At 41.5% G+C, this 21802-nt stretch overlaps 1 protein-coding gene across 5 annotated transcripts in view; it reads left to right on the top strand.

Moving 5' to 3' along the window:
• The first annotated feature begins 1115 nt into the window (after positions 1-1115).
• IBTK (inhibitor of Bruton tyrosine kinase) overlaps positions 1116-21802 on the top strand; it is a 62953-nt gene continuing 42266 nt past the window's right edge. For 4 of the 5 annotated variants that reach the window (XM_065631914.1, XM_065631912.1, XM_065631913.1 and 1 more), the window contains exons 1-6: positions 1116-1287; positions 9576-10243; positions 13594-13690; positions 15358-15482; positions 19612-19722; positions 20726-20896. In XM_065631914.1, coding sequence (XP_065487986.1) covers positions 9920-10243; positions 13594-13690; positions 15358-15482; positions 19612-19722; positions 20726-20896 — 828 coding nt within the window. In that variant the 5' untranslated portion in view covers positions 1116-1287; positions 9576-9919. Of the gene's footprint in view, positions 1288-9011; positions 9058-9575; positions 10244-13593; positions 13691-15357; positions 15483-19611; positions 19723-20725; positions 20897-21802 lie in introns of those variants that run through there. The other variant, XM_065631911.1, reaches the window with a different exon arrangement.

Raw genomic sequence — 21802 nt, 5'->3', positions numbered from 1 at the left:
GGGATAAAACTGCAGCTTTAAAGAAATGCACAGAAACTCTATAATTGGTGTTAATACATTTCCATATTTTGGAGAAAGCAATGCCTGATTTTCTTACTCTGTATTTAACATCAGGCACTGCTTATCTTGGTTCCTAGCTTCCCGCCCTAAAATGCTACATCATAATCCTGTTCCAGATTAATGTGCAATCCGTACCACCTATTGCATCATCCAAAATATTAATTAAAAAGGAGATTTTAATTGAGCTCTCATTGAGTTTACCTGAAACACACACCAAGTGCACCACAGGTAATTACAACAGGAGTTGTTCAAATCCTCATGCACATTTCCAGTTTGCTTTTGAGGGTGCCTCCTGAGCTGGTGCCAAAAGCCTCACACAAATCAAGCTTTATCATATAAATTAATCCACTTGCTCTGTCAAAGAGAGATATTACATTGCCTTAAGACAATTTGCCTCCACACGGCCTTCACGATTTTTTCTCCCACTTCAGCGTTTCCTAGAAACCTGAAGGCTGATTATTCAACTGTTTGTTTCCGAGCCCTCCTGGAGAGAGGTGCTGCCTCGCCAGAACCCGCCCTCCTGCAGAGCCGCCCACGCTGCTTCTCTCGTGAGCACCGACAGAATTAGGCGCTGGAACAACCCAGCTCTCTCCCCTTCACCTGTTCTCTCCCCATTTCCACCCCCTCTTCCCCGCCCCCAGCACACCTCAGGCGGCCATATTGGTTTAACCCCTACGCACCGCGTCACGGCCCGCCAGGGCAGGCCACGCCCCCCGCCCCGGCCCGCCACGCCCCCCGCCCCGGCCCGCCACGCCCCCTCGGCCCGCCACGCCCCCTCGGCTCGCCACGCCCCCTCGGCCCGCCACGCCCCCTCGGCCCGCCACGCCCCCTCGGCCCGCCACGCCCCCTCGGCCCGCCACGCCCCCTCGGCCCGCCACGCCCCCTCGGCCCGCCACGCCCCCTCGCATCGCGTTCGCCACCTGACCCGCCCTGTCAGTCAATCTGGGCTCCGCCGTGGGGGGCGGAGTCGTAGCGGCAGTAGTAACCAACCGGGATGTGAGGTGCGGCTGCGCTGCGGCCAATCGGCTGCTTTCTTCTTCGGGGGTGCGGTGGCTGTTGTCCCTGCACTCCGCTGCGAGCTGCTGACACCGGTTGTCGCCGTCGCCGCCTGAGGCGTCGCGGTAGCCGCAGCAGCCTGGCCCTGTCCCGGTGTCACTGAGGATGAGTCCCCGCGCTGCCCAGCGCGCGTCCCGCCCTGCCCGCCCGAGTCCATTCATCTAGCGACTGGTGAGGGGCGGGCCGCGACCTGCTGATGTGTCCGAGGGGGAGCCGGGCCTCCGGGAGGGACGCGTCACCCCTGGTCCTGGTGGCGGGGTGGGGCGGCGGAGGTGGCGCGGGGGGCTGTGGGAATGGGGAGAGCCCGAACCACGGAGGGTAAAGGACAACCGGCCACGTAGGATGGGAGGGCACCGGCTTCGAAGCGGAAGAAAAGTGGCTCAGCCGCCGGTTTTGATAAGTCTGTTCTGTCGCTTCCTGACTGTGTAGACTTGTGTGGTGAAAGGCAGGAGGGCCGCCTTCCCCCTGCCTGCAACCGGCTGTGGCTGGCTCGGGGAAGCGCTTCAGACCTTCCCCCAATCGGCACTGGCAGCAGCCGCTGCCAGGTTTCCTTAGCTGGAGATTCCCGGGAAGCCTATCGTGTTTCTGGCCTTCTCGGTGATACTTGTCTGTGGCTTTTGGTAGCAGCTCGCAGTGTTGCTGTCTTTGAGCAGCAGCGCAAGCACCAGAGAGCTGGAATCTCGTAGGTAACTTAAAAGAATATTTCTGTGTAGTCTTCTTAGGGGCCGAGCACCCGATCTCTGAAATATCTTTTTTTTTTTTTTTTTTTTTTGCTGACGTGGTCAGCGTACTTGTCTGTCTTCATGGAAACTGACCACAACTTGTGGATTACAAAAGATAATAATCACTCAACAACATTTTATGTGAGTGCTCTTTAATAACACTGTGCCAGAAATTCATTCAGAAAAGTCAGTCTTTCCTAAGACTTGATGTATTTATCTGATATAGTTTTAAGTGTGGTGAAGTTCCAGAACGCATTTGAGGTTCATTGCGCATGACTTATCTTCAGGTTATCTGTTTCAATAAAAATCCAGAGCAAGGTCCCAATGTCTTGTGGAAATGCCTATAAGTGCACTCACTGTACTTTTGTCTATACCACTTTATGTTTTAATTTTTTGGATAGTGTTAAGTTATTAAATGTAAGTAGTTTTGGCTATTTCTAGGGAAGCCAAGCACAGTATTTCACAGTAATCTTTATGTTCTGTGATTCCTGACTAATAGATCCACCCTGATGTAGCTGAATTTAGCTACCAATGGTACTTTGGTGTTTTGGTGGTGTTTTTTTTTTACTGACGAGTCTGCCTTTAATTGGTAGTGCAGTTAGCACTGTTAGGAGCAAATGGATTAGAGCTGCTGGATTCCTGAATGTTTCTGTGCCAGGGCTGCACCTGTGCCAAGAGGTGGCTCAGAGACTCCAGCCCAGTACCTGAAGCAACTTGGACCTGCCATGGCCCAGGGGAAATAGTGGGCATGGTGGAACCTGGTATTTTTTAAAGCAAGTTGGATTTTGTCCAATTTACTTCTAGGCATTTATTTAAAACTTGAACAGTTTGCTAGTTGTATAGCCCATTTTGAGAGTTCCTGTGGGTAACCTTATGAGCATTCAGTTTATAATTTGAAAGTGCTTCCTGACATAAAATCGAAATTTCTTATGAAATGTAAACAAATGACTACTTGTCCCGCTGTTGGGGTAAAATGGAAGTGGAGTTTTGATTTTTCTTCTTTTTGTAACAGCAGCCTTATTCAAAGGGTCTGTGTGATCTGTAGAAAACACAGCTGAAGGAAAAAATAGATGTAGTTTGCTAACCCTGTACTCACAGGTTGTTTTGTAAGCCTTTTGAATCTTAGTTGCTCTTTCCACAGTTTTATTGTACTTACCTACTTCTCTTAGAACTTGATATCTGAACTAGAGGCAGCACTCTACCTGATGTTTTGTGTATTGAGGAGAACAGAACCCTTGCTTTCTGTGCCTTGTATTGCCATGCTGCTGTAATACAGTTGAGAAACTACTTTTTTTTTAAAGACTCTGTGTGGGAATTTCTGACTGACAAACCACTCTAAGCTGCTGCATAATTTAGATTTACCCTTGTTTCCTTGTATATTCAATCACTTCCCCCCCCCCCCCTTAAAATACATAATGTATTCAAATAATATTGTTCAAGGGGTTGAAGAGTCTAGATTTATGCCCAGACTTCCACGAATGTGCAGGATTTTTCTGAACAGGTTAAACTATCTGTGGATATGTAATCTTCCAAGTAGAAATTAGTAGTCTAGCTATTCTTTAAAGCATTGGACGATGTGCTGCTAATAGCTGAAGGGTGTGTTTGCTATTATTTATCCAGGAATTAATCTATATTTCCTTGAGGATATGTTGCTTAATGCCAGTGCTACATTTATTACATTGCTACCTAGCTTCGATTTCCTAGTCACTTTTGTCAGATTCTAAACTACTACTTTAATATTTATTAGCGAAATTTGCCTTTAGGTAAGACTACAGTCAACAGAAAATCCTAGATAGCAAATCCCCAAGGCTTTAATTCTGTAAGCTTTGGATTTTTTAAATTATTATTAGCTTACTAATCAAGTAGTCTGCATGGTAAAATTTATTTTGGATACAAATATTTTTCAGGATTTACATGCCGTTATGGTTACAGGTCTTTTGTGATGTTATGAAACAAGTGTGAATGGACCAACTTGGAGAATGTTATTAAATGTCACAATACTTGTTTAAAAAACAGCCCCCCTCTGATGCTCCCCCTTCCACTCCACCCTGGAAGTTTTTAAGAACTCACAATATTCTTATAAGGATGGACTTAACCTTCCTGAAGTGTATGATATTGCAAGTCTTATCTGTCTGTGTTTAGGAATTTAGCAAAAGGGAGAGCAAATTAATTTTGCACCTTCTGAAAAGCCATAATATTTATGCTATTTTTTTTAAGGAGGGATATTAAGATTGACACAAAAAACTCTAGGCTTCTTTTATATGGTAAATAGAAACCATTACTTAGTTTTGTTTTAGGAGAGCCAAATACTAGGTGGTTTTTCACCAAGTGTATCCTGAATGCAACTGGTATTTAGGAAAAAAATCAGTATCATTTAAAAAATAAATAATTGTTAAAACAAAAAACAAACAAAGCAAACAAACCAAAACAAAAAAAAACCCCAAAAGAAATAGTGAATGGAATGAGGTTATGCCAATTTAAAGATCAATAAGGTCTTGAGAAGTATGTTCTTAGTAAAGTAGCCTAAAGCTGAGTTTCAAGGCCATGTCACTAATTTGACAACTGCGTTACTTTAATGCAGTGCACATGGAAGGTGCAAAATTCTCAGTCTGTCTTCAAGTGGCACTGAATTCTAACTATGTGAATCTCTTCCATTTTCTCTTTCACTTCCATGTGAGACTATTGTCTCTATTAAGACGAAAAAACCCACCATAGCAGCCACTAGCCACTGCCTTGGTACTGGTATCCACATCCATGTTAGCTGGATTTTGCTAGATTTAATACCGAGTATAGGCCATCAGGAAGAATCTGAAAAACCACAGATATTAATTCTAGTATCAAATGTGTGCCTCCCAGATTGGCAGGTTCAATATATGTTTCTGACATCCAGCCAGGTGGTGAGGGTTGGTTGATGTTTATCTTCTGATAGCACCCTTGTACCTTTGAGCCAAGAGCATACAACATCTGTGGAAGTACTTTGTAGATGAAAAGAAAATTGGGAATGTGTTCCTAGAGGGCATGATTCTACAGCTGTGGGAACGAGCAGTCTGGTATTTAACTTCATCCAGTAGCTTGTGATGCCTCTGTGCTACATGTCAGTGTTCCAGGCATCACACAAATTTCTGCTGAATATGCTCTCCCTTCACTGGGTTAGTCTTCTGAAAGACAGTGACTAAGAAACAGATACATAGTAGGGGGTCCAGAAGCTGCCTTGGTATCATCATCTCTTTCTTCTGGCTTATTTTTTGTGATATTTCATATTACCAGAATACAGTTGATTACGTATATATTTTTTTTTATCTGTTCTGAGAAGTATCTTAAATAACAAATATAGGTAAGCAGAACCCTTGGAACTGAAGACTACTAACCCACCAGAAGTCCTTCGTAAGCAGCTTTAATATGCAAAGAGATTTCTGGAACTCCACAGTGAGAAGCTTCTTCCAACTCTGCTCATTTTTCCCAATGATTGAACAGAATCTCAAGATTTCACATCTGCCCTCTGCTGTTTGCAGGAAATGAAATCTACCATCATCATCCTTAGTCATTAAGGTATTTGTTAGCTTAGCCTTAGAGTTGTGTAGTGTCTTAGTTTCATACTCGAGAGAGGTATGACAGCTTTGATTTTAGGCTTTTTAGCAAACAAGTGCCGAATTTTTGCCTTTTTTTGTAGTGACTTCTTGAAAGAAACAGATTTTTAAGAGAACCACAGTAGGTAGAGAGCTGCTTTTTCAGCTGTAGGAGTTCTGACTCCGTGAGGTCAGATGACACATCTGATATACTCCTTCTTGAAGTCTGACAGCTGTTGTGTGGTGGTGCTGAGGAAGAGTTGAGTGAGAGAGCTCTACCTACTCACTTCCAGGAGGCAAAATACCACAAACCCTTTCTTGCTACTTAGAAATTGCTTCCAAGTTGGTTGTAATCTTTTAAATTTTCCTGGACTGTGAACATACATAATGAGTAGTTCATGTCCCTAAGGGAAAATTTAGAAACCCACTTGCTACTGGCATAAAACATGTTTTGAATACTCTGAATACTGTTCCAATTCCTCGATGGTGTTTTTCTATCATGAAAATGTTAACTAGGAATCAGTTTTTAAAAAGAATGAGTTCCAAATTATACTTATTGTATCATAAAAATGTTTAAAAGATTATAATCTTATTTAGCTGTTGATCTTCAAATAATTACAGCATTAGGAAGACACTGGTATTATAACATGAATATGAGGAGGCTGAGAAGCCTACAGAAATGTCTACAAATAAACGCAGAGATACATAATCAAAAGGACACCATATTCTAGACATTTAAATTCAGTGTTTAAAAAATGCTGGTGCTGTTCCTATTTTGTGCTTATTTTAGGTGCTGACTATTCTAGCTGGAACTCTATATACTAGAAGTAAGCATTTGGTCAGTGATCACAAGGTTTTCACGCAGATGTGAGCGTCAGTTCACAATTTTAAAGTTTTAAGGTTTTACTTAAGGAGCTACTTTTTATTTAAAAATAGTCAGATCTGATTATTAACCCTTTTCAGATGTTATAATAACATGAGGGTATGTTATTGGTGTGCCAGTCTTTATTGTGGAGTCGTGAAAACTTGATCTACAGACTTCTGTCTCGAAACTCAAGGTGTATGTATCAATGTACTAATATAGTATCTAGTGTTGTAATGTTTATAGTGAAGCAGGGCTGGATTAGAATGACTTATAAAGAAATAATTCAGCAGAGTCAGAGTTCACATAGCTGCAGTAAATGTCACCATAATGTAGTTAGTGTGAGGTAGGCAGGGTCGTATTTCTATGTTAATAGCAGACCTTTTATTCTTTTAATGTGTGGTTTGTTGTCCACAGTATTTTAGTGTTTGGTGCGGCTAGAGCTCAAGGGCTTTAAAGAAGTTTTTATCTGGCCCCTCTGTTCCTGTCCTGTGATGGCACAAGTTTCTTTGGAACCAGGATTTACTTTCTTCTGAATCCTTTTCTCATGCAATTCAGTGTCTTAAATAGGTGTGTACTGCACCAGGGCAGGTATGGCATGGGGCACGGCAGGAATGCTTCCTTGGGTGGTGGTGCCATTTCATACCAGTTTACCTAACAGATTAGTCAACTTTATTTTATTACTTCCCTGAATGATTTTTCTTTGTTCTATTTATTTTTGTTTTGTTGTAGCACTAATAGCAATGAATTGTATTTAAGATGTACTTTATAAGACATATGTAAAATTCGTACTTCTTCCACAGCATAATTTTATTGGCTAGTGGCATACTGATGAAATGTGACAAATTGGTTTGAGGATAATAGCACTTCTGATGTTTTTCCTATAGGTCTCCAAATATATATTTTAAAAATTGTTACTCTTTGGAGGACTGATGCACTGACAATGTGAACCTGCTGGTAGCAGTCACCTGTCATGTGTTGATTCCTTGGAGCAGCAAGCAGACTGTATTCTTGAAACTGGAGCTTTTTCCAAGCTTTCAACAGTGGTTCATTTTTCTTTATAGTTGGAGGCTTTAGGGAAGGTAAAAGGAGAAGAGTCCACACAGGTACATGTTAAACTTCTTGTGACAGTGTGGCAGTAAAATGCCCTGTAGAGCAGGGGTGTCAAACTCATTTTCTTTGGGGGCCACATCAGCCTCGCGATTGCCTTCAAAGGGCTGAATGTAGTTTTAAGACTGTATAAATGTAACTACTCCTAAAATTACATTCGGCCCTTTGAAGGCAACTGCGAGGCTGATGTGGCTCCTGGTGAAAAGGAGTTTGACACTCCTGCTGTAGAGTGAACTCCAGTTCCCTGTGACAAGTGTAAGCTAAACAGTTGTGGTCGGTTTCAGTCTCTGAAATATTTCTGAATTTTACTTCTGGACAGGGATGGGGCACTAAATTGTAATGAATAAAACCTACTTTTTTGTTTTTCATATGCCTGCTGTTTGAAATTGTCTTGAAGGTACATACTGGACAACTTTGATCTCTAGATTTCCATTCCAAGTATTTAATCCCTTCTGAATGAGTTGGAAAAATAATTGCTGAAGGCTTTGTCATGATATGTTTAAATGAATACTCTTGAATTAGTTTTTTTTTTTAAGTTTAGATTCTATTACTAGTACTTGCTTTGAACGGCTTTCAGCTTGGTATCAGTCTTGATGATAATTCTTGCAATAGAAGGAGGACTGGGATTTGTGTTTCTCTTCCAAACAAAGTAATCTTTCCCTGACATATCCTTGCAGATAGAGACATGAACAAAACACGGTTATGCATTCTGTTCCTGAAAAGCAATGGTACCTAAGATCAACAGACTGGGGGGAGGCAAGGAGTGGGCTGTGCATATGCTTACATGTATAATGACAGCTGAGCTGGAAAGGTAGTTTCTGTTTGTTAGTTTGTGGTGTATTTGCCCTCCACCCCGAGGATCTGCTAACATGTTTAGTTTTATTTATTAGTCTTTCATGGTAGCATTGTCTGACTTCTTTTGGGATATTTTACTCATTGGTAGAACAATTTTAAACTACAGTTTGCATAGAAGGCAAAAACATCAAGGAGTTTAACACGATTGAGTACTACTTCACTCAGTTTGCAACTTATGCTTGAAAAGATGGGAGCATGAAGCTTTTTTGGACTGAAAAGCAATTTGCATTAATTCATGCAGTGTATCAGTGATGGGTATAGTTCACTTTTTCTGTTTTACATGGGTTTATGTGTGATTTTTATACTGCTATCTTCATTTCTTGTACTAGAACCCTTTTAAATATAAGTGCACACATTTAATAGGCTAGATGAGTGCTTCTGTAAGGCCTTGTTTACTTTTGAGAAAGCGAATGCCAGAGAAAGATGGATATGCTAAAGAAAAGCATGCACAGATGAGCAGAAATGCTGTATGCTTCGTAGTGTCAACATATTTTCACGAAAAAGAATATGTATCTTTGCCTCTTTTTCCTTCTTCTTGCTCCCTTACCCCTTCCAACCTAGACTTTAATTTCTTCCTGCCTATTTCAGGAGCTTTAGACCTTTGCATTGCATGACTGCCAACAGTCTGAATTCACAGCTCTTGTACAAGTTTGTTTTTCTTTGCCCTGTTGTCATCCTTCCTCTCACCTTTGTCAGCAGCTCTGGGAGTGGTGGTGAGGAGCCTTCCTGTTGATTCTACAGGAGCGACTTAGTATGGAGATGGTTAGGCATTCAGGCCAGGAGGAAGAGAAAATTTAAAAAAAAATACTTTTCTGGAATGGCAGAGGTAAAATGTAGTGGTCCCTCCCTCCTCTTGTGTGTGACTGACAAAGCTTCTGTTAGACAAGAACTAGTCGACGATTGTGGGGATTTTTTGGTGGGTGGGTGGTTTTTGTTTTTCCCAGCAGTCTTTCAGTTCAGTCCTTGCTTTCTGATCATGAAGTAATGACATAATTTTACAGTAAGCTATGAGGGTCTTAAGGACCCTAAGGCTGGGAAAGCAAACTTTTTTTTTTTTGTCTTCAGATATTTTTTTTTTTGATCCAGATCACCACATAGCCTGAAAGATTTATGTCAAAGAAAGGGAGGAGGTGCCTTTGGAGGTTGGGGTGGGGAATCGAGTCATGTCTTTATAAACTGACTGAATGCCTGAGTATAGGTTCAGATGGCATGGGGCAGGTCAGTTAACCCTTGCCGTATTGCTCTTGTACTTGCAAGTGCTGGTTTGATATGCATTTAAATTGGTCCAGTTGCTGGGGAAAAGAATTTTTGTTGACTAATCTGTTCTGGTTTGTTCTCTTTCAGGTCTCCCTTGCAATTATGGCGTTTTAGAAGAATAAGGTAGTGTGGAGGGGGAATCCCCCTCTCCACACTTGAGGTAGTTCACTTTTGGAATTTTCTATGGACAAGAATATCTGTTATATAAGATGGTGAAATAAGACTTCTAAAAATATATATTTATAAATATTTATTTGGATCAAGTGCCAAACATAACAGTACAAAGATTTCTAATGGCAGCTCAATAAAACTGGATTTACATTCTTGGAATTATAAGTTTTTTAAGGCACTGTGTTGCGTACTGAATTGGAATGCCTTGATACACCGAAGGGTTGTTCCCCTTAAGGAGAGGTGCAGCTTCAGAACTGAAGATGAGTTCTTTCGTGCCAGACTGCACTTCAAAGTGTCGATCTCTACAGCATGCTTTGGATGTTATTTCTGTGGTAACCCGAGGAAGTGAAGGCCAGATCAAGGCCTTTCTCTCTTCTTACTGCTACAATGCTGCAACTATAAAGGATGCCTTTGGTAGAAATGTTATACACCTTGCTTCATCTTGTGGCAAAAAAGGCGTGCTAGACTGGTTAGCTGAGACCAAAGGAGTAGATCTCTTGGCGAAAGACAAAGAGTCTGGATGGACAGCTTTGCACAGAAGTATATTTTATGGATACATCGATTGTGTTTTGTCTTTACTAAAGGTGAGTGATTTATAACTGTAGTTTTCCTTGGTATCTGCAATTTTTAAAGTTCTATTTGTTATGCAAAAGTGTGTTTGTTTGTTTGGGTTTTTTTTAACTTGCCTGAAAGCCTCTTGAGGGTTGTCTTAATATTGTGTGTAGATCACAGTGCGTTGATTTACCTGAAAGTTGTCTGTGTTCATAAAGATGTCTGCCTTTTCCCATGCAGAAATCAGCACTAAGTAAGGATCCCTGATTAATTGTGGACTTCCCTGAAAATTGGTTTCTGTGGATGAAGTCAGGGTCAGGATCTTAAAAGTGGATTGTGATCAGACTTAAGATACTCTAAAAATAGACTCTTCAGTACTTATACCAATTAGTGTTTTTAGAGAACATAAAATAATGAAAGATTAAATTGAGTTATAATTAGAAATTAATCTTACATTTGAGAGATAAGCACTTCAAGATATGGAGCATTTTATTAAGTGAATCCCCATTTCATTAATATTTTAACCAGGGCTTTTGCCCTGTCCCTCTCACTCCATTCTTGCAACTGCTGTTTCTTTCCTGCCATTTAGCAAGTCATGTATATTTTTCAATTGCTTTTCTGTTTCTCCTGTCCCATGTACAGCAAAGGGAAGAGCTATATATGGTTGACACATGCAGGGTCCCTTTAACCATGTGAGAAAATGAAATATTTGTGGTTCAGGATTACTTAAAAGCAAACCTTTTAAGGCAGAGAATTTTCCATTTTGAGTTCAGCCTTTTTAAATTTCAGCAACTAGCCATTTGTAAGCATTAAACTCTCTGCTTTCAACAGCAGTTTAAGCAAAATGGTTGTGGATCCAGTACTACTTTATTCTTGAAGGTTTGGTAACTGTTAGATTTCATGTGCTGTACCCTTATGTAGTGAGGAGGTTTTCATTAAACTTCACAGAAGTAGGTGTTTGTGTGAGAACTGTGCATGATTCTGTTCTCTAGAAATCTGGAAACTGTGTATGTGATGTATGAGAAAGTATTCAGTCCTTGTGTGTGTGTACATCTGTATCATTGATAATTACTAACAGGAGGCCTGTACAGGTTTCCCCAGATGGATTTTACTTTTCTGTCAGTTGCATAAATGAGTGAGGTTTTTCTGATATTAATAGCTAGCTCTGCTGATATTCCTCTAAGAAATGGTATGAAACAGTTCATGGGGAGTGCTCTGCCTCCCACTTCTTCAACTGAAGCCTATCTGCTGCACTGCCTTGTAGAAAGAGTGCGTTCTTAAGGTATTATAGCAACAACAGGAAGGGATTATAGAATAATGAAATAGCTGAGCTAGAAAGAAATCTCAGAAGATTGTCTAGTCTAACCCCCATGCTCAAGCAAGGTCAGCTAGAGCAGGTTGCCCAGGACTGTGGCCAGTTGGATTTTGAATGTCTCCAGGGACAGAGACTCAGACATCTCTGTTCCAATGTTTTAATGCCAATCCAGTAAAAAATGGTTTTAGGTTTAAACAGCATTTCTTACATTTCAATTTGTACCTGTTGCCACTTGTCCTGCAACTGGATGTCACTGGGATCCCCACCCCCTGCCTCCAGTCACGTCTTTTGCTGGACTTGTTCCTCTCTGTCTATGTCTGTCTTGCACTGGGGATTCCAGACCTGAACCCAGCACCACAGCTGTGGCTTGCCAGTGCTGAGTAATGCCTGCTGGCAATGCTCCCTCATGCAGCCCTGGATGCTTTCACCATTCATTCTTAGCTGCGAGGACACATTGCTGGCTTGTGGTCAACTGCTTGTCCACCAGGAGCCCCAGGTCCTCCTTTTTTTTTTTTTTTTTTTTTGCCAAGCTGCTTTCCAGCCAGTCAGCCTCCAGCTGTATTGGTACGATGTGTTGTTCCTCCCTAGGGCCAGGATTTGCATTTCCCTTTGTTCAACTTCATGAGGTTTCTCTCAGCCCATTGCTCCAGCCTGTCACTGTCCTTCTGAATGGCAGCATAACCCTCTGGTTTATCAGTCACTCCTAGTCTTGTATCATCCTCAGCCTTGCTGAGGGTGCACTCTGTCCCATCATCCAGGTCATCAGTGAAGATGTTAAACTGTACTGGCCCCAGTATCAACCCCTGGGGTACTCAACTGGTGTGGGTGACAGACTTGTGTTGAGAGCTGGAGGCAGTCGTGGTTTATTGTCAGACTGTACAAGTGTTGCCACTCAGTAATTTGGGTTAGTTTTTACAAATTCAGACCACATGAATATCACTACAGCCTCTGTTTTGCTTGTAAGTATCTTATGCAGCTGCCAAAGAGAACAATATCCAGCTACCTGTTAAATCATAAAAATAGGTCAGTCTTTCTGTCACATAGTGGATTAACACCAGCACTGTTGCTAGTAGGGTTGCCTACATAATTTGGAGAATGTATGTTGTTCTTCTGGCTAGTGTTTTTCCAAAAGAAGTTACGGGTTAAAATCCCTACTGCAGATGCAGCTAACTGTCCTTCTGTCATGCTTGAATGAATTGTGCTCCCTTGATTTTTGTTTTTCCTGTGTTTACCTCTTAAGCGTGAGATTCTGTAAGGTTTTCTTTTATGTGAACCATGAGCTCTGATACACAGGTAGAGCCTTATTATCCATTAGGTTTTGCTTGGGGACATCCGCAGTTCTTCCCTTCAGAGATCTGATTGATGACACTTCCTTAGAACCAATGCTGATGCAGTAGCACTTTTTTATTGAGAAAATGGTATTTACGGAGAATATCTACCGCTCTCGGAGTTCTAAAGCAATGACCTATTCATACTTCGTGTTTCTGAAGCTTCCCAGCTGCTGTCTTACCTGGTTATTCGTGCCCTCTTGCCTTTTTCTCAGTAACCATGCACCAATGTTCCCTGCTTGTTTTCAGAGCCATAGTAGTTTGTTTGTTTGTTTATTTGGTGGTGTGTCATGGTTTGGCTTTTTGGTGTTTTTTTGTTTGTGTTTGGTTTTTTCCCCCCCTCTTCCCTCTAGCTTGTCAAAACTGGTTCTGTAAATGTTCTAATATAAGAAAATGTGTTCTTTTAAATTGGTAAATGCATTTTTGGTAAATACTTGTCCTTGCTAGCTGGCAGTGATTTATCTTCAAGTGTGTTACCTTTGTGTTTCAGTGATTGCATCATTTTATCAATATTCATACAATAAAATCCCAGTTAATAGATCAACATGATGTATATGTGGCTGAACAGAATTGCACTGTTTTTTTCATATTTCCTTACAGTTTACTTGAATCTGAAGATTTTCCTGTATCAATATTAAGCTTAAAGATTTATTTAGCTTCTTAAATGTTTACCTGGTTTACTTCAAGCTGTGGAGTTATTTAACTTCTGTTCTTCTCTTTCCCTCCTCTCCTTTTTCAGCATGGCGTTAGCCTGTATGTTCAGGATAAAGAAGGCTTATCAGCTCTGGATCTTGTGATGAAAGATAGGCCAGTCCATGTGGTATTCAAGAAAACTGGTAAGAAGTCAAATAGCTTAAATTGTATTTTACGAGGAGATATGATTCAATAGTGTATTAATGTATATAGCAGTGTAGACAATTTTTTCTGTTTCTAATTAGGACTGTGTAAGTTAGAGATACCTGAAGATATGGGGTCACTATTATTATAAGACAGCAGGTGCAGAATCGTGGCAGTATGCACAGGATGTGCATATGTAGCAAAAACAAAGAAATTATGACTGACTTAAAGGTTAAAAAAACCCCAAAAACCAAACAAGTGATATAGTAGGTAACCCAAAGAGGTGGAGACTCCGTCCTCAGAGTTACTGAAAACCTGCAAGAACATGGTCTTGGGAACTTGGTCTAGCTGACCTTTCCTGAGCAGAGGTGTTGGATTAGATGAGCTCAAGGGGTGCCTTTCAGTCATAATGATTCTGTGTTTTTCCTCTTTTATCTCAATTCAAATTATCAGAGAGACTTCAGTGGCTTTGAGTTTGACAGGGTAGTTTATATCACTTCTGTGTCTTTTGTGAACAGAGGGGAAACATGTTTTTGAATCTTGAAGTTATTTTTTTTAGACAAGGTAGCTTGATTAAAGCCAGTTACAGTCACTCTAAATACAATTTCTACAAATAGGAAATGAGTATGTAAGGATCACTCTGTGATCACACAAGTTTTTCTTTGACAAGGGAGTAGTTCTTCCAGTAGCTTTTATTTACCCTGTTTCCCCAAAAATAAGACCTACTCGGAAAATAAGCCCTAGCATGATTTTTTTCAGGATTTTTGCGGGTGCTTGAAATATAAGCCCTACTCCAAAAACAAGCCCTTGTTACAGTTCATTAAAAAAATCAATTTAAATAGTGCCCAGGCACCTATACATGTGAAAAAAGTAAGCATATTTTGGAGCAAAAATTAATACAAGACCCTGTCTTATTTTGGGGGAAACAGGGTAGTTTAATGCTGTTTTATACTTTTCTACCCCTCATCTTTCCCCTTTTCTCAATGTCCCCGAGTTCAGTCTGGCTGTACAGTGAAATTTGTTCTTTTCAGTTTTTTTCAAGCAGTTTAAGTATTTTCGGTTACATAAATACTGAGTTTTGGATATTTTAAATTCTATCTTGTAAAATATGTTAAATTAGTAACATATGTTAAAATTCTTCTTAATAGTGGTGCAATATGATCAAATATGCATTGATTTCAGTTTTTTACTCATCAGAAAAATGTGTTCAGATACCACTGTAACTGAGAGGTTATTTAAAAAGATGTGAAATGTTATTTTTTGGACATACTTCAGATTTTCGAGTGTTTGTGGTTTTCATGCGTGACAGCATAGCAGTTTTTTGGGAAAGGCTTCTTACTGAGTTGAAGCAAAGCATGTATAACCTCAGGTAGTGGTAGTCGTCTTTGGAAAATGTAACAAGTAAATCTTCTGCTGAGGAATGTTTTCATTTTCTGCAACTGCAAAATACATATAAGTAATGTTGATCATCTGTACATTATTGTTAAAGTATTTTGTCATAACATCTTCGCACAAGAGAATAAATATTTTTGAAGTCCGTTTCTAGGTAAAAAACAGCTTTCCTCTCTACATTTCAAATAGAAACAGCAGGAGTTGCTTTTCAAAGTCAGTATGCACAAGACTAGTAAATTTACAAGCTTCAGGGAGAATTTTTTTTTCATTGCAGATCCCATGGAAGTCTACACCTGGGGAAATAATAGAAATTTTACTTTGGGTCATGGTGGTCAACAGGGTAAACATCATCCTGAATTGGTGGACCTTTTTCCTCGGAATGGCGTGTATATCAAACAGGTATTCTTAATGCCTTACATAGGCACCTTTCTCAGTGACCTTGGAGGGGCGTGTGAGGGGGAACAAGTATCGAGGATGTTACCAGGTTTTGAAAATTTGCATGAAAAAAAAAAGATGCATCTGTGGGTTTTTTGTTGTGTTTGTTTTTCATGTTTTGTTCTCTCCCCTCCCCCCATCTCTTTTTTCTTTTTTCCTAGTTGTTTCTCAGCAAGCAGTTTCTGTTAATCTGGCAAGCAGCTTAGAGCAGCTAAGGAGTTCCAGAGTAGGCCTTCTGTACTATATTCTTGCTCCCCAATAACCTTCAATAAAATTGTGGTTCTCTGTTTTGATGGGGAGAATGTGCTGTTTTCTTTTAATATGATTGGCTTCAAGACTGGTGCTACAGGCAGGGCTTTGGGTTCTTTGATAATGGCTGGTTTTATAAGACACCAGTCCGGTCAGTGATATGTGGGAAAGGTTTACCCCACAGGGCTAAAAAGATGCTGGGACAGGAATTAGCAGGGCTCATTTGGAGGGCTTTAGACTAGATTTGAAGGGGGATGGGGCTGTAGCTGGGCTTGCATCAGTGGGGCAGCATGCTGGAATCGATAAAGACCGGGAGACCCCCCATACCCCTAGGGTGAAATCAGTGTACTCGGCTTGCTCCCTGAAGTACCTGTACACCAATGCACGCAGCATGGGGAATAAGCAGGAGGAGTTAGAAACCTGCGTTCGGTCAGGAGATTATGATCTGGTGGTAATTACAGAGACATGGTGGGACAGCTCACATGACTGGAATGTGGTCATGGATGGCTATGTCCTTCTCAGGAAAGACAGGCCAGCCAAGCGTGGTGGAGTTGCTCTTTATGTGAGAGAGCAACTACAATGTATAGAGACCTGTCCAGGTGCAGTTGAGGAGCAAGTTGAGAGTCTGTGGGTAAGAATTAAGGGGCAGGCTGGCAGGGCTGATACTGTTGTGGGTGTCTATTACAGGCCACCAGATCAGAGTGAGGAAGTTGATGAGGCCTTCTACGGGCAGCTGAGAGCGGCCTCACAGTCACAGGCTCTGGTTGTTATGGGGGACTTTAACTACCCTGATGTTTGCTGGAAGGACTACTCAGCCAGCCAGCCACAGTCTAGGAGGTCCCTCCAGTGCATTGATGACAACTTTCTGATGCAAATGGTGGAGGAGCCGACTAGGAGAGGTGCGCTGCTGGATCTTGTCCTCGCTAACAAGGAGGGTCTGGTTGAAGCAGTAAAGGTGGAGGGCTGCCTTGGTTGCAGTGACCATGAGATGGTGGAGTTCAGGATCTTGTGTGGTGGGAGCAGAATACCAAGCAGAATTGCAACCCTGGACTTCAGCAGGGCCAACTTTGGCCTGTTCAAACAATTGCTGGGGGAAATCCCGTGGGCAAGGCTGCTTGAAGGTAAAGGGGCCCAAGATAGTTGGTTAACATTCAGGGACTGCTTCTACCAAGCTCAAGATCAGTGCATCCCGACATGTAGGAAGTCAAGGAGGGAAGCCAGGAGACCTGCGTGGTTAAACAGGGAACTGCTGGGCAAACTCAGGTGGAAGAGGAGAGTTTACAAATCATGGAAGGGAGGGGCTGGCCACTTGGGAAGAATATAAGGCTGTTGTTAAAGAATGTAGGGAGGCAACTAGGAAAGCTAAGGCCTCCTTAGAGTTAAACCTGGCAAGAGGGGTCAAGGACAACAGAAAGAGCTGCTTCAAATACATGGCAGATAAAACTAGCACCAGAGGCAATGTAGGCCCACTGATGAATGAGATGGGTGCCCTGGTGACAGAAGATACAGAGAAGGCAGAGTTACTGAATGCCTTCTTTGTCTCTGTCTACTCTGCCGGAGGCTGTCCTGAGGAGCCCCATACCCCTGAGGCCCCAGAGGAAGGCAGGGCAATGGAGAAGTTTGCCTTAGTTGATGAGGACTGGGTTAGGGAGCAATTAAGCAATCTGGACATCCATAAATCCTTGGGTCCAGATGGGATGCACCCATGGGTGCTGAGGGAGCTGGCTGAAGTCATTGCTGGACCACTCTCCATCATCTTTGCCAAGTCTTGGGAAACGGGAGAGGTGCCTGAGGACTGGAAGAAAGCAAATGTCACTCCGGTCTTCAAAAAGGGCAAGAAGGAGGACCTGGATAACTATAGATCGGTCAGCCTCACCTCCATGCCTGGGAAAGTGATGGAATACCTTATCCTTGGTGCCGTCTTAGGGCATATCAAGGATAAGAGGGTCATCAGGGGCAGTCAGCATGGCTTCACCAAGGGGAAGTCGTGCTTGACCAACCTCATAGCCTTTTATGAAAACATAACAAGGTGGATTGATGATGGCGGAGCGGTGGATGTGGTCTACCTTGACTTCAGTAAAGCATTTGACACCGTCTCCCACAGCATCCTCATGGCAAAACTGAGGAAGTGTGGACTGGATGATCGGGTAGTGAGGTGGACCGCAAACTGTCTGAAGGAAAGAAGCCAGAGAGTCGTGGTCAATGGGGCGGAGTCTGGTTGGAGGCCTGTATCTAGTGGAGTGCCTCAAGGGTCGGTTCTGGGACCAGTATCATTCAATATATTCATCAACGACTTGGATGAGGGAACTGAGTGTACTATCAGCAAGTTTGCTGATGACACCAAGCTGGGAGGAGTGGCTGACAGGCCAGAGGGCTGTGCTGCTCTTCAGCGAGATCTGGACAGGCTGGAGAGTTGGGCAGGGAAAAATTTAATGAAATATAACAAGGGAAAATGTAGAGTCTTACATCTGGGCAGGAACAGGCCCAGGTTCCAGTATAGATTGGGGAATGACCTATTAGAGAGCAGTGTAGGGGAAAGGGACCTGGGGGTCCTGGTGGGCAGCAGGATGACCATGGGCCAGCACTGTGCCCTTGCGGCCAAGAAGGCCAATGGCATCCTGGAGTGTATTAGAAGGGGGGGTGGTTAGTAGATTGAGAGAGGTTCTCCTTCCCCTCTACTCTGCCCTGGTGAGACCTCATCTGGAATATTGTGTCAAATACTGGGCCCCTCAGTTCAAGAAGGACAGGGAACTGCTGGAGAGAGTCCAGCGTAGGGCCACAAAGATGATTAAGGGAGTGGAGGATCTCCCTTATGAGGAAAGGCTGAGGGAGCTGGGTCTCTTTAGCTTGGAGAAGAGGAGACTGAGGAGTGACCTCATTAATGTTTGTATATATGTAAAGGGTGGGTGTCACGAGGATGGAGCCAGGCTCTTCTCGGTGACAACTAATGACAGGACAAGGGGTAATGGGTTCAAGCTGGAACACAAGAGGTTCCACTTAAATTTGAGAAGAAACTTCTTCTCAGTGAGGGTGACAGAGCACTGGAACAGGCTGCCCAGGGAGGTTGTGGAGTCTCCTTCTCTGGAGATATTCAAAACCTGCCTGGTCGCCTTCCTGTGTAACCTCACCTAAGTATTCCTGCCCTGGCAGGGGGATTGGACTAGATGATCTTTTGAGGTCCCTTCCAATCCCTAACATTCTGTGATTCTGTGACTTACCTTGGATATGTGGCTCATATATCACTAAATAAATGCAGAAGCATGGTACTTCTGTGACTGTTTTGTGTTTGACTTCTTGTGCAACTCCCATAGTGAACTCAAGTGGGACAATGAATCTGTTTGATACATGTTGAATTAAAATTCTTCCTGTGTTGGAAGCAGCATGTGCTGTTAAGCACACTCCCTGTAACAGTAGCTTTATCCCTTATAACATCTTGGGACTTCAATTTAAGAATTTTTGGAAGTCCAAAGTACAACTTGAACAAGCATTCAAGGCAGACAATGTGATGCAGTCTTAACATGTCTTCTCCAGCTCTTCTGACGCAGTATTGGTGCCCTTAAAACTTTTGAACTTGTTAGCCTGTAGGGCCATGCTTGAACTTATTTTAATAAATAGAAACTGTAGGTCTCTTCAAGTACGTTAAGACATTAAAGCAAATATTTTGTGTTCCTTGTGACTTGATTTGGCAGTCCTGTTCTTTAATACTAGTACTGTATTTTCACGAACAGATCTTTATTAAAGCTGAACTTTACTTCACAAAGTAGTTTTGGCAAGTGTTTTCAGATTATCCAAGAAAATTAATTTGTTCTATACTGCCTTCTCCCCACCCCTTTTTTTCTTTCAGGTGGTACTCTGTGAATTCCACTCTGTGTTCCTTTCTCACAAAGGTCAAGTTTATACATGTGGACATGGACAAGGAGGGCGCTTGGGTCATGGTGATGAACAAACATGCCTAGTATGTTGTCTTATGCTATCCCATGTAGTCTAATGTAATGTTTCTTTTATTTCAAACAGCAAGTCTGAAAAGTGGATTAGAGTTTCTGTGAGTGTACTTTCAAAACCAGATTGCTGTTGATTTCAAACAAACCCCCTTGGTCCTCAACCAATAAAAGAAAAAAAAAATATTCTCCAGTGCTACTGGTGAGGTGTCAGAGAGTAGAATGTGCATTTAAATATATTTTAATTTAAGATAGCTAGATACTGTGGTCAAACTTCTGTGTTATGGCCAAGTTGTTCTAAAGGCTAGCTGATGTCAGATAAGTGGAAGCAAATGGTTTTTGGCTGGGCTGATTTCTTAAATAGGTTTGTGAATGAATGTCAAGGCTGGCACAAAAGAAACAGCAGTACTGTGAAGCTGTAGTACTGTAGTGTCATAAAAAGTGATGGTAGGGTTGCTTCTTAGTAAACTTGCACAGCTATTAAGTGAAAACTCACCTATTCTCATTTGAGCAGTACATTGTTGCAACATGCAAAAAATTCTGTGAAATTAGAATTTTTTGCAAATTGCTGTTTTGAAATGAAGATGTTACCCAGTTGAATAAAGGAAGGCTCATGTTAGAGTGCATGAAGAGTCAAAAGGTACAGAACTGCTTCATTACTCTCTTTTTTTCTTAATCCTATGTTTTGGAGGAAGAGAGAAATCTTTATTGCTCATGGTAATTAAAAAAGAAAAACAAAAGAGGTAATAGTTAATGCTTGTCCAGCTGTCCTAAGGATATAGTTTCCAACCTCATTTCAGAGCAGGTAGTTTAAAAATCATCTTCCTGGTAGCAGAGAATGCCTTTCAAATGAAAATAGTTCATCTTATTGTGTTGGATGTGCTAGTTATATTAATGAGTTTATTGTATGTTCAAATGCATTTTCATTTGCAGTTCAATATTTGGTCATGACTTTCTGTTGCTGTAACTTTAGTTTCATAGATGGCTACTGGTTAATATAAAACTTTTTTTCCTTTCCAGGTTCCAAGGCTCGTGGAAGGCTTAGCTGGCCATCAGTGCTCCCAGATAGCTGCAGCTAAGGATCATACTGTTGTTTTGACAGAAGATGGATATGTTTACACATTTGGTTTAAATACTTTCCATCAATTGGGTATTCTTCCTCCTCCTGCTAATTGCAGTGTTCCTAGACAGGTAAAAATAACATCAGCCAAAGCTTAGTTGTTAGTTTCTTGGGGTTTTTTAAACAAAAAGTAAAATGTGAAAATTGTGGTAATAACTTTTAAACTTTTTCAGGACAAAGTAGAATGTGAGTTCAGATAAAATCTTGATTCTGTGTTGTTGTACATCTCAACCTTAAATACTTACCTGTGTCTTGATAAACATCTTAGTTTGTAACCTGAACTGTACTGAAGTTTGTAGTGCTAAGTATGATGTAAGGTACAATTGCTAAAAGCCTTTTCTTTCCCAAATTGTTCTGTGGCTGAAATGATGTACAAGTCATAGGTATGTATAATTTGAGATTCATGCTCTCTACTCCTTTTGAATCACTAGATGATGGATCTCAGGGTTTGGTGGTTGTTTCCTTTACTAAAAGCACTGTTGATTCTGTAGTTGTAATGCTTTGGGAATAATAGCAACAGGGAAGAGAGAGTATGGACATCAGCAACTTGACTATATTTCTATACTTCATCTATAACTTTTTGTATTTTTTTTTTTTAGTACATAGTAAATATAGTACCTTTTATTGGAAGGAAGCTTTATCTAGAGTAGAACAACATTGTACTACCAGTGTTATAAAAGTAGGAAAGAATAATTGGCCGAAGTGCAACAGGATAGGGTTTTGGGGTACAGTGGGATGCTCTTCAATAGTGTAGTGGTAGCTGTGTATCCACAGTATTTGCTTTGATCTTCATCTGGAAAATCAAGTTAATTTCAAAGTGTGGAATTAATATTATAGTGTTCTGCAGTGTGTTTAAGGTGTTAGGGCTTACAAGCTGAACTTTTTAGCTGACCCTTTTGAGGCACCTAAGTCGTCTTTGGCTGTCTGATACATGTCCTGTGCAATCTTGTTCAACATCTTACATATGAAGACAGCCT

Source organism: Caloenas nicobarica, chromosome 3, assembly GCF_036013445.1.
Source record: "Caloenas nicobarica isolate bCalNic1 chromosome 3, bCalNic1.hap1, whole genome shotgun sequence".
NCBI lineage: Eukaryota > Metazoa > Chordata > Aves > Columbiformes > Columbidae > Caloenas > Caloenas nicobarica.
Note: the sequence above shows the minus strand (reverse complement) of the source record. Positions and strands in the feature narration are given on the sequence as shown.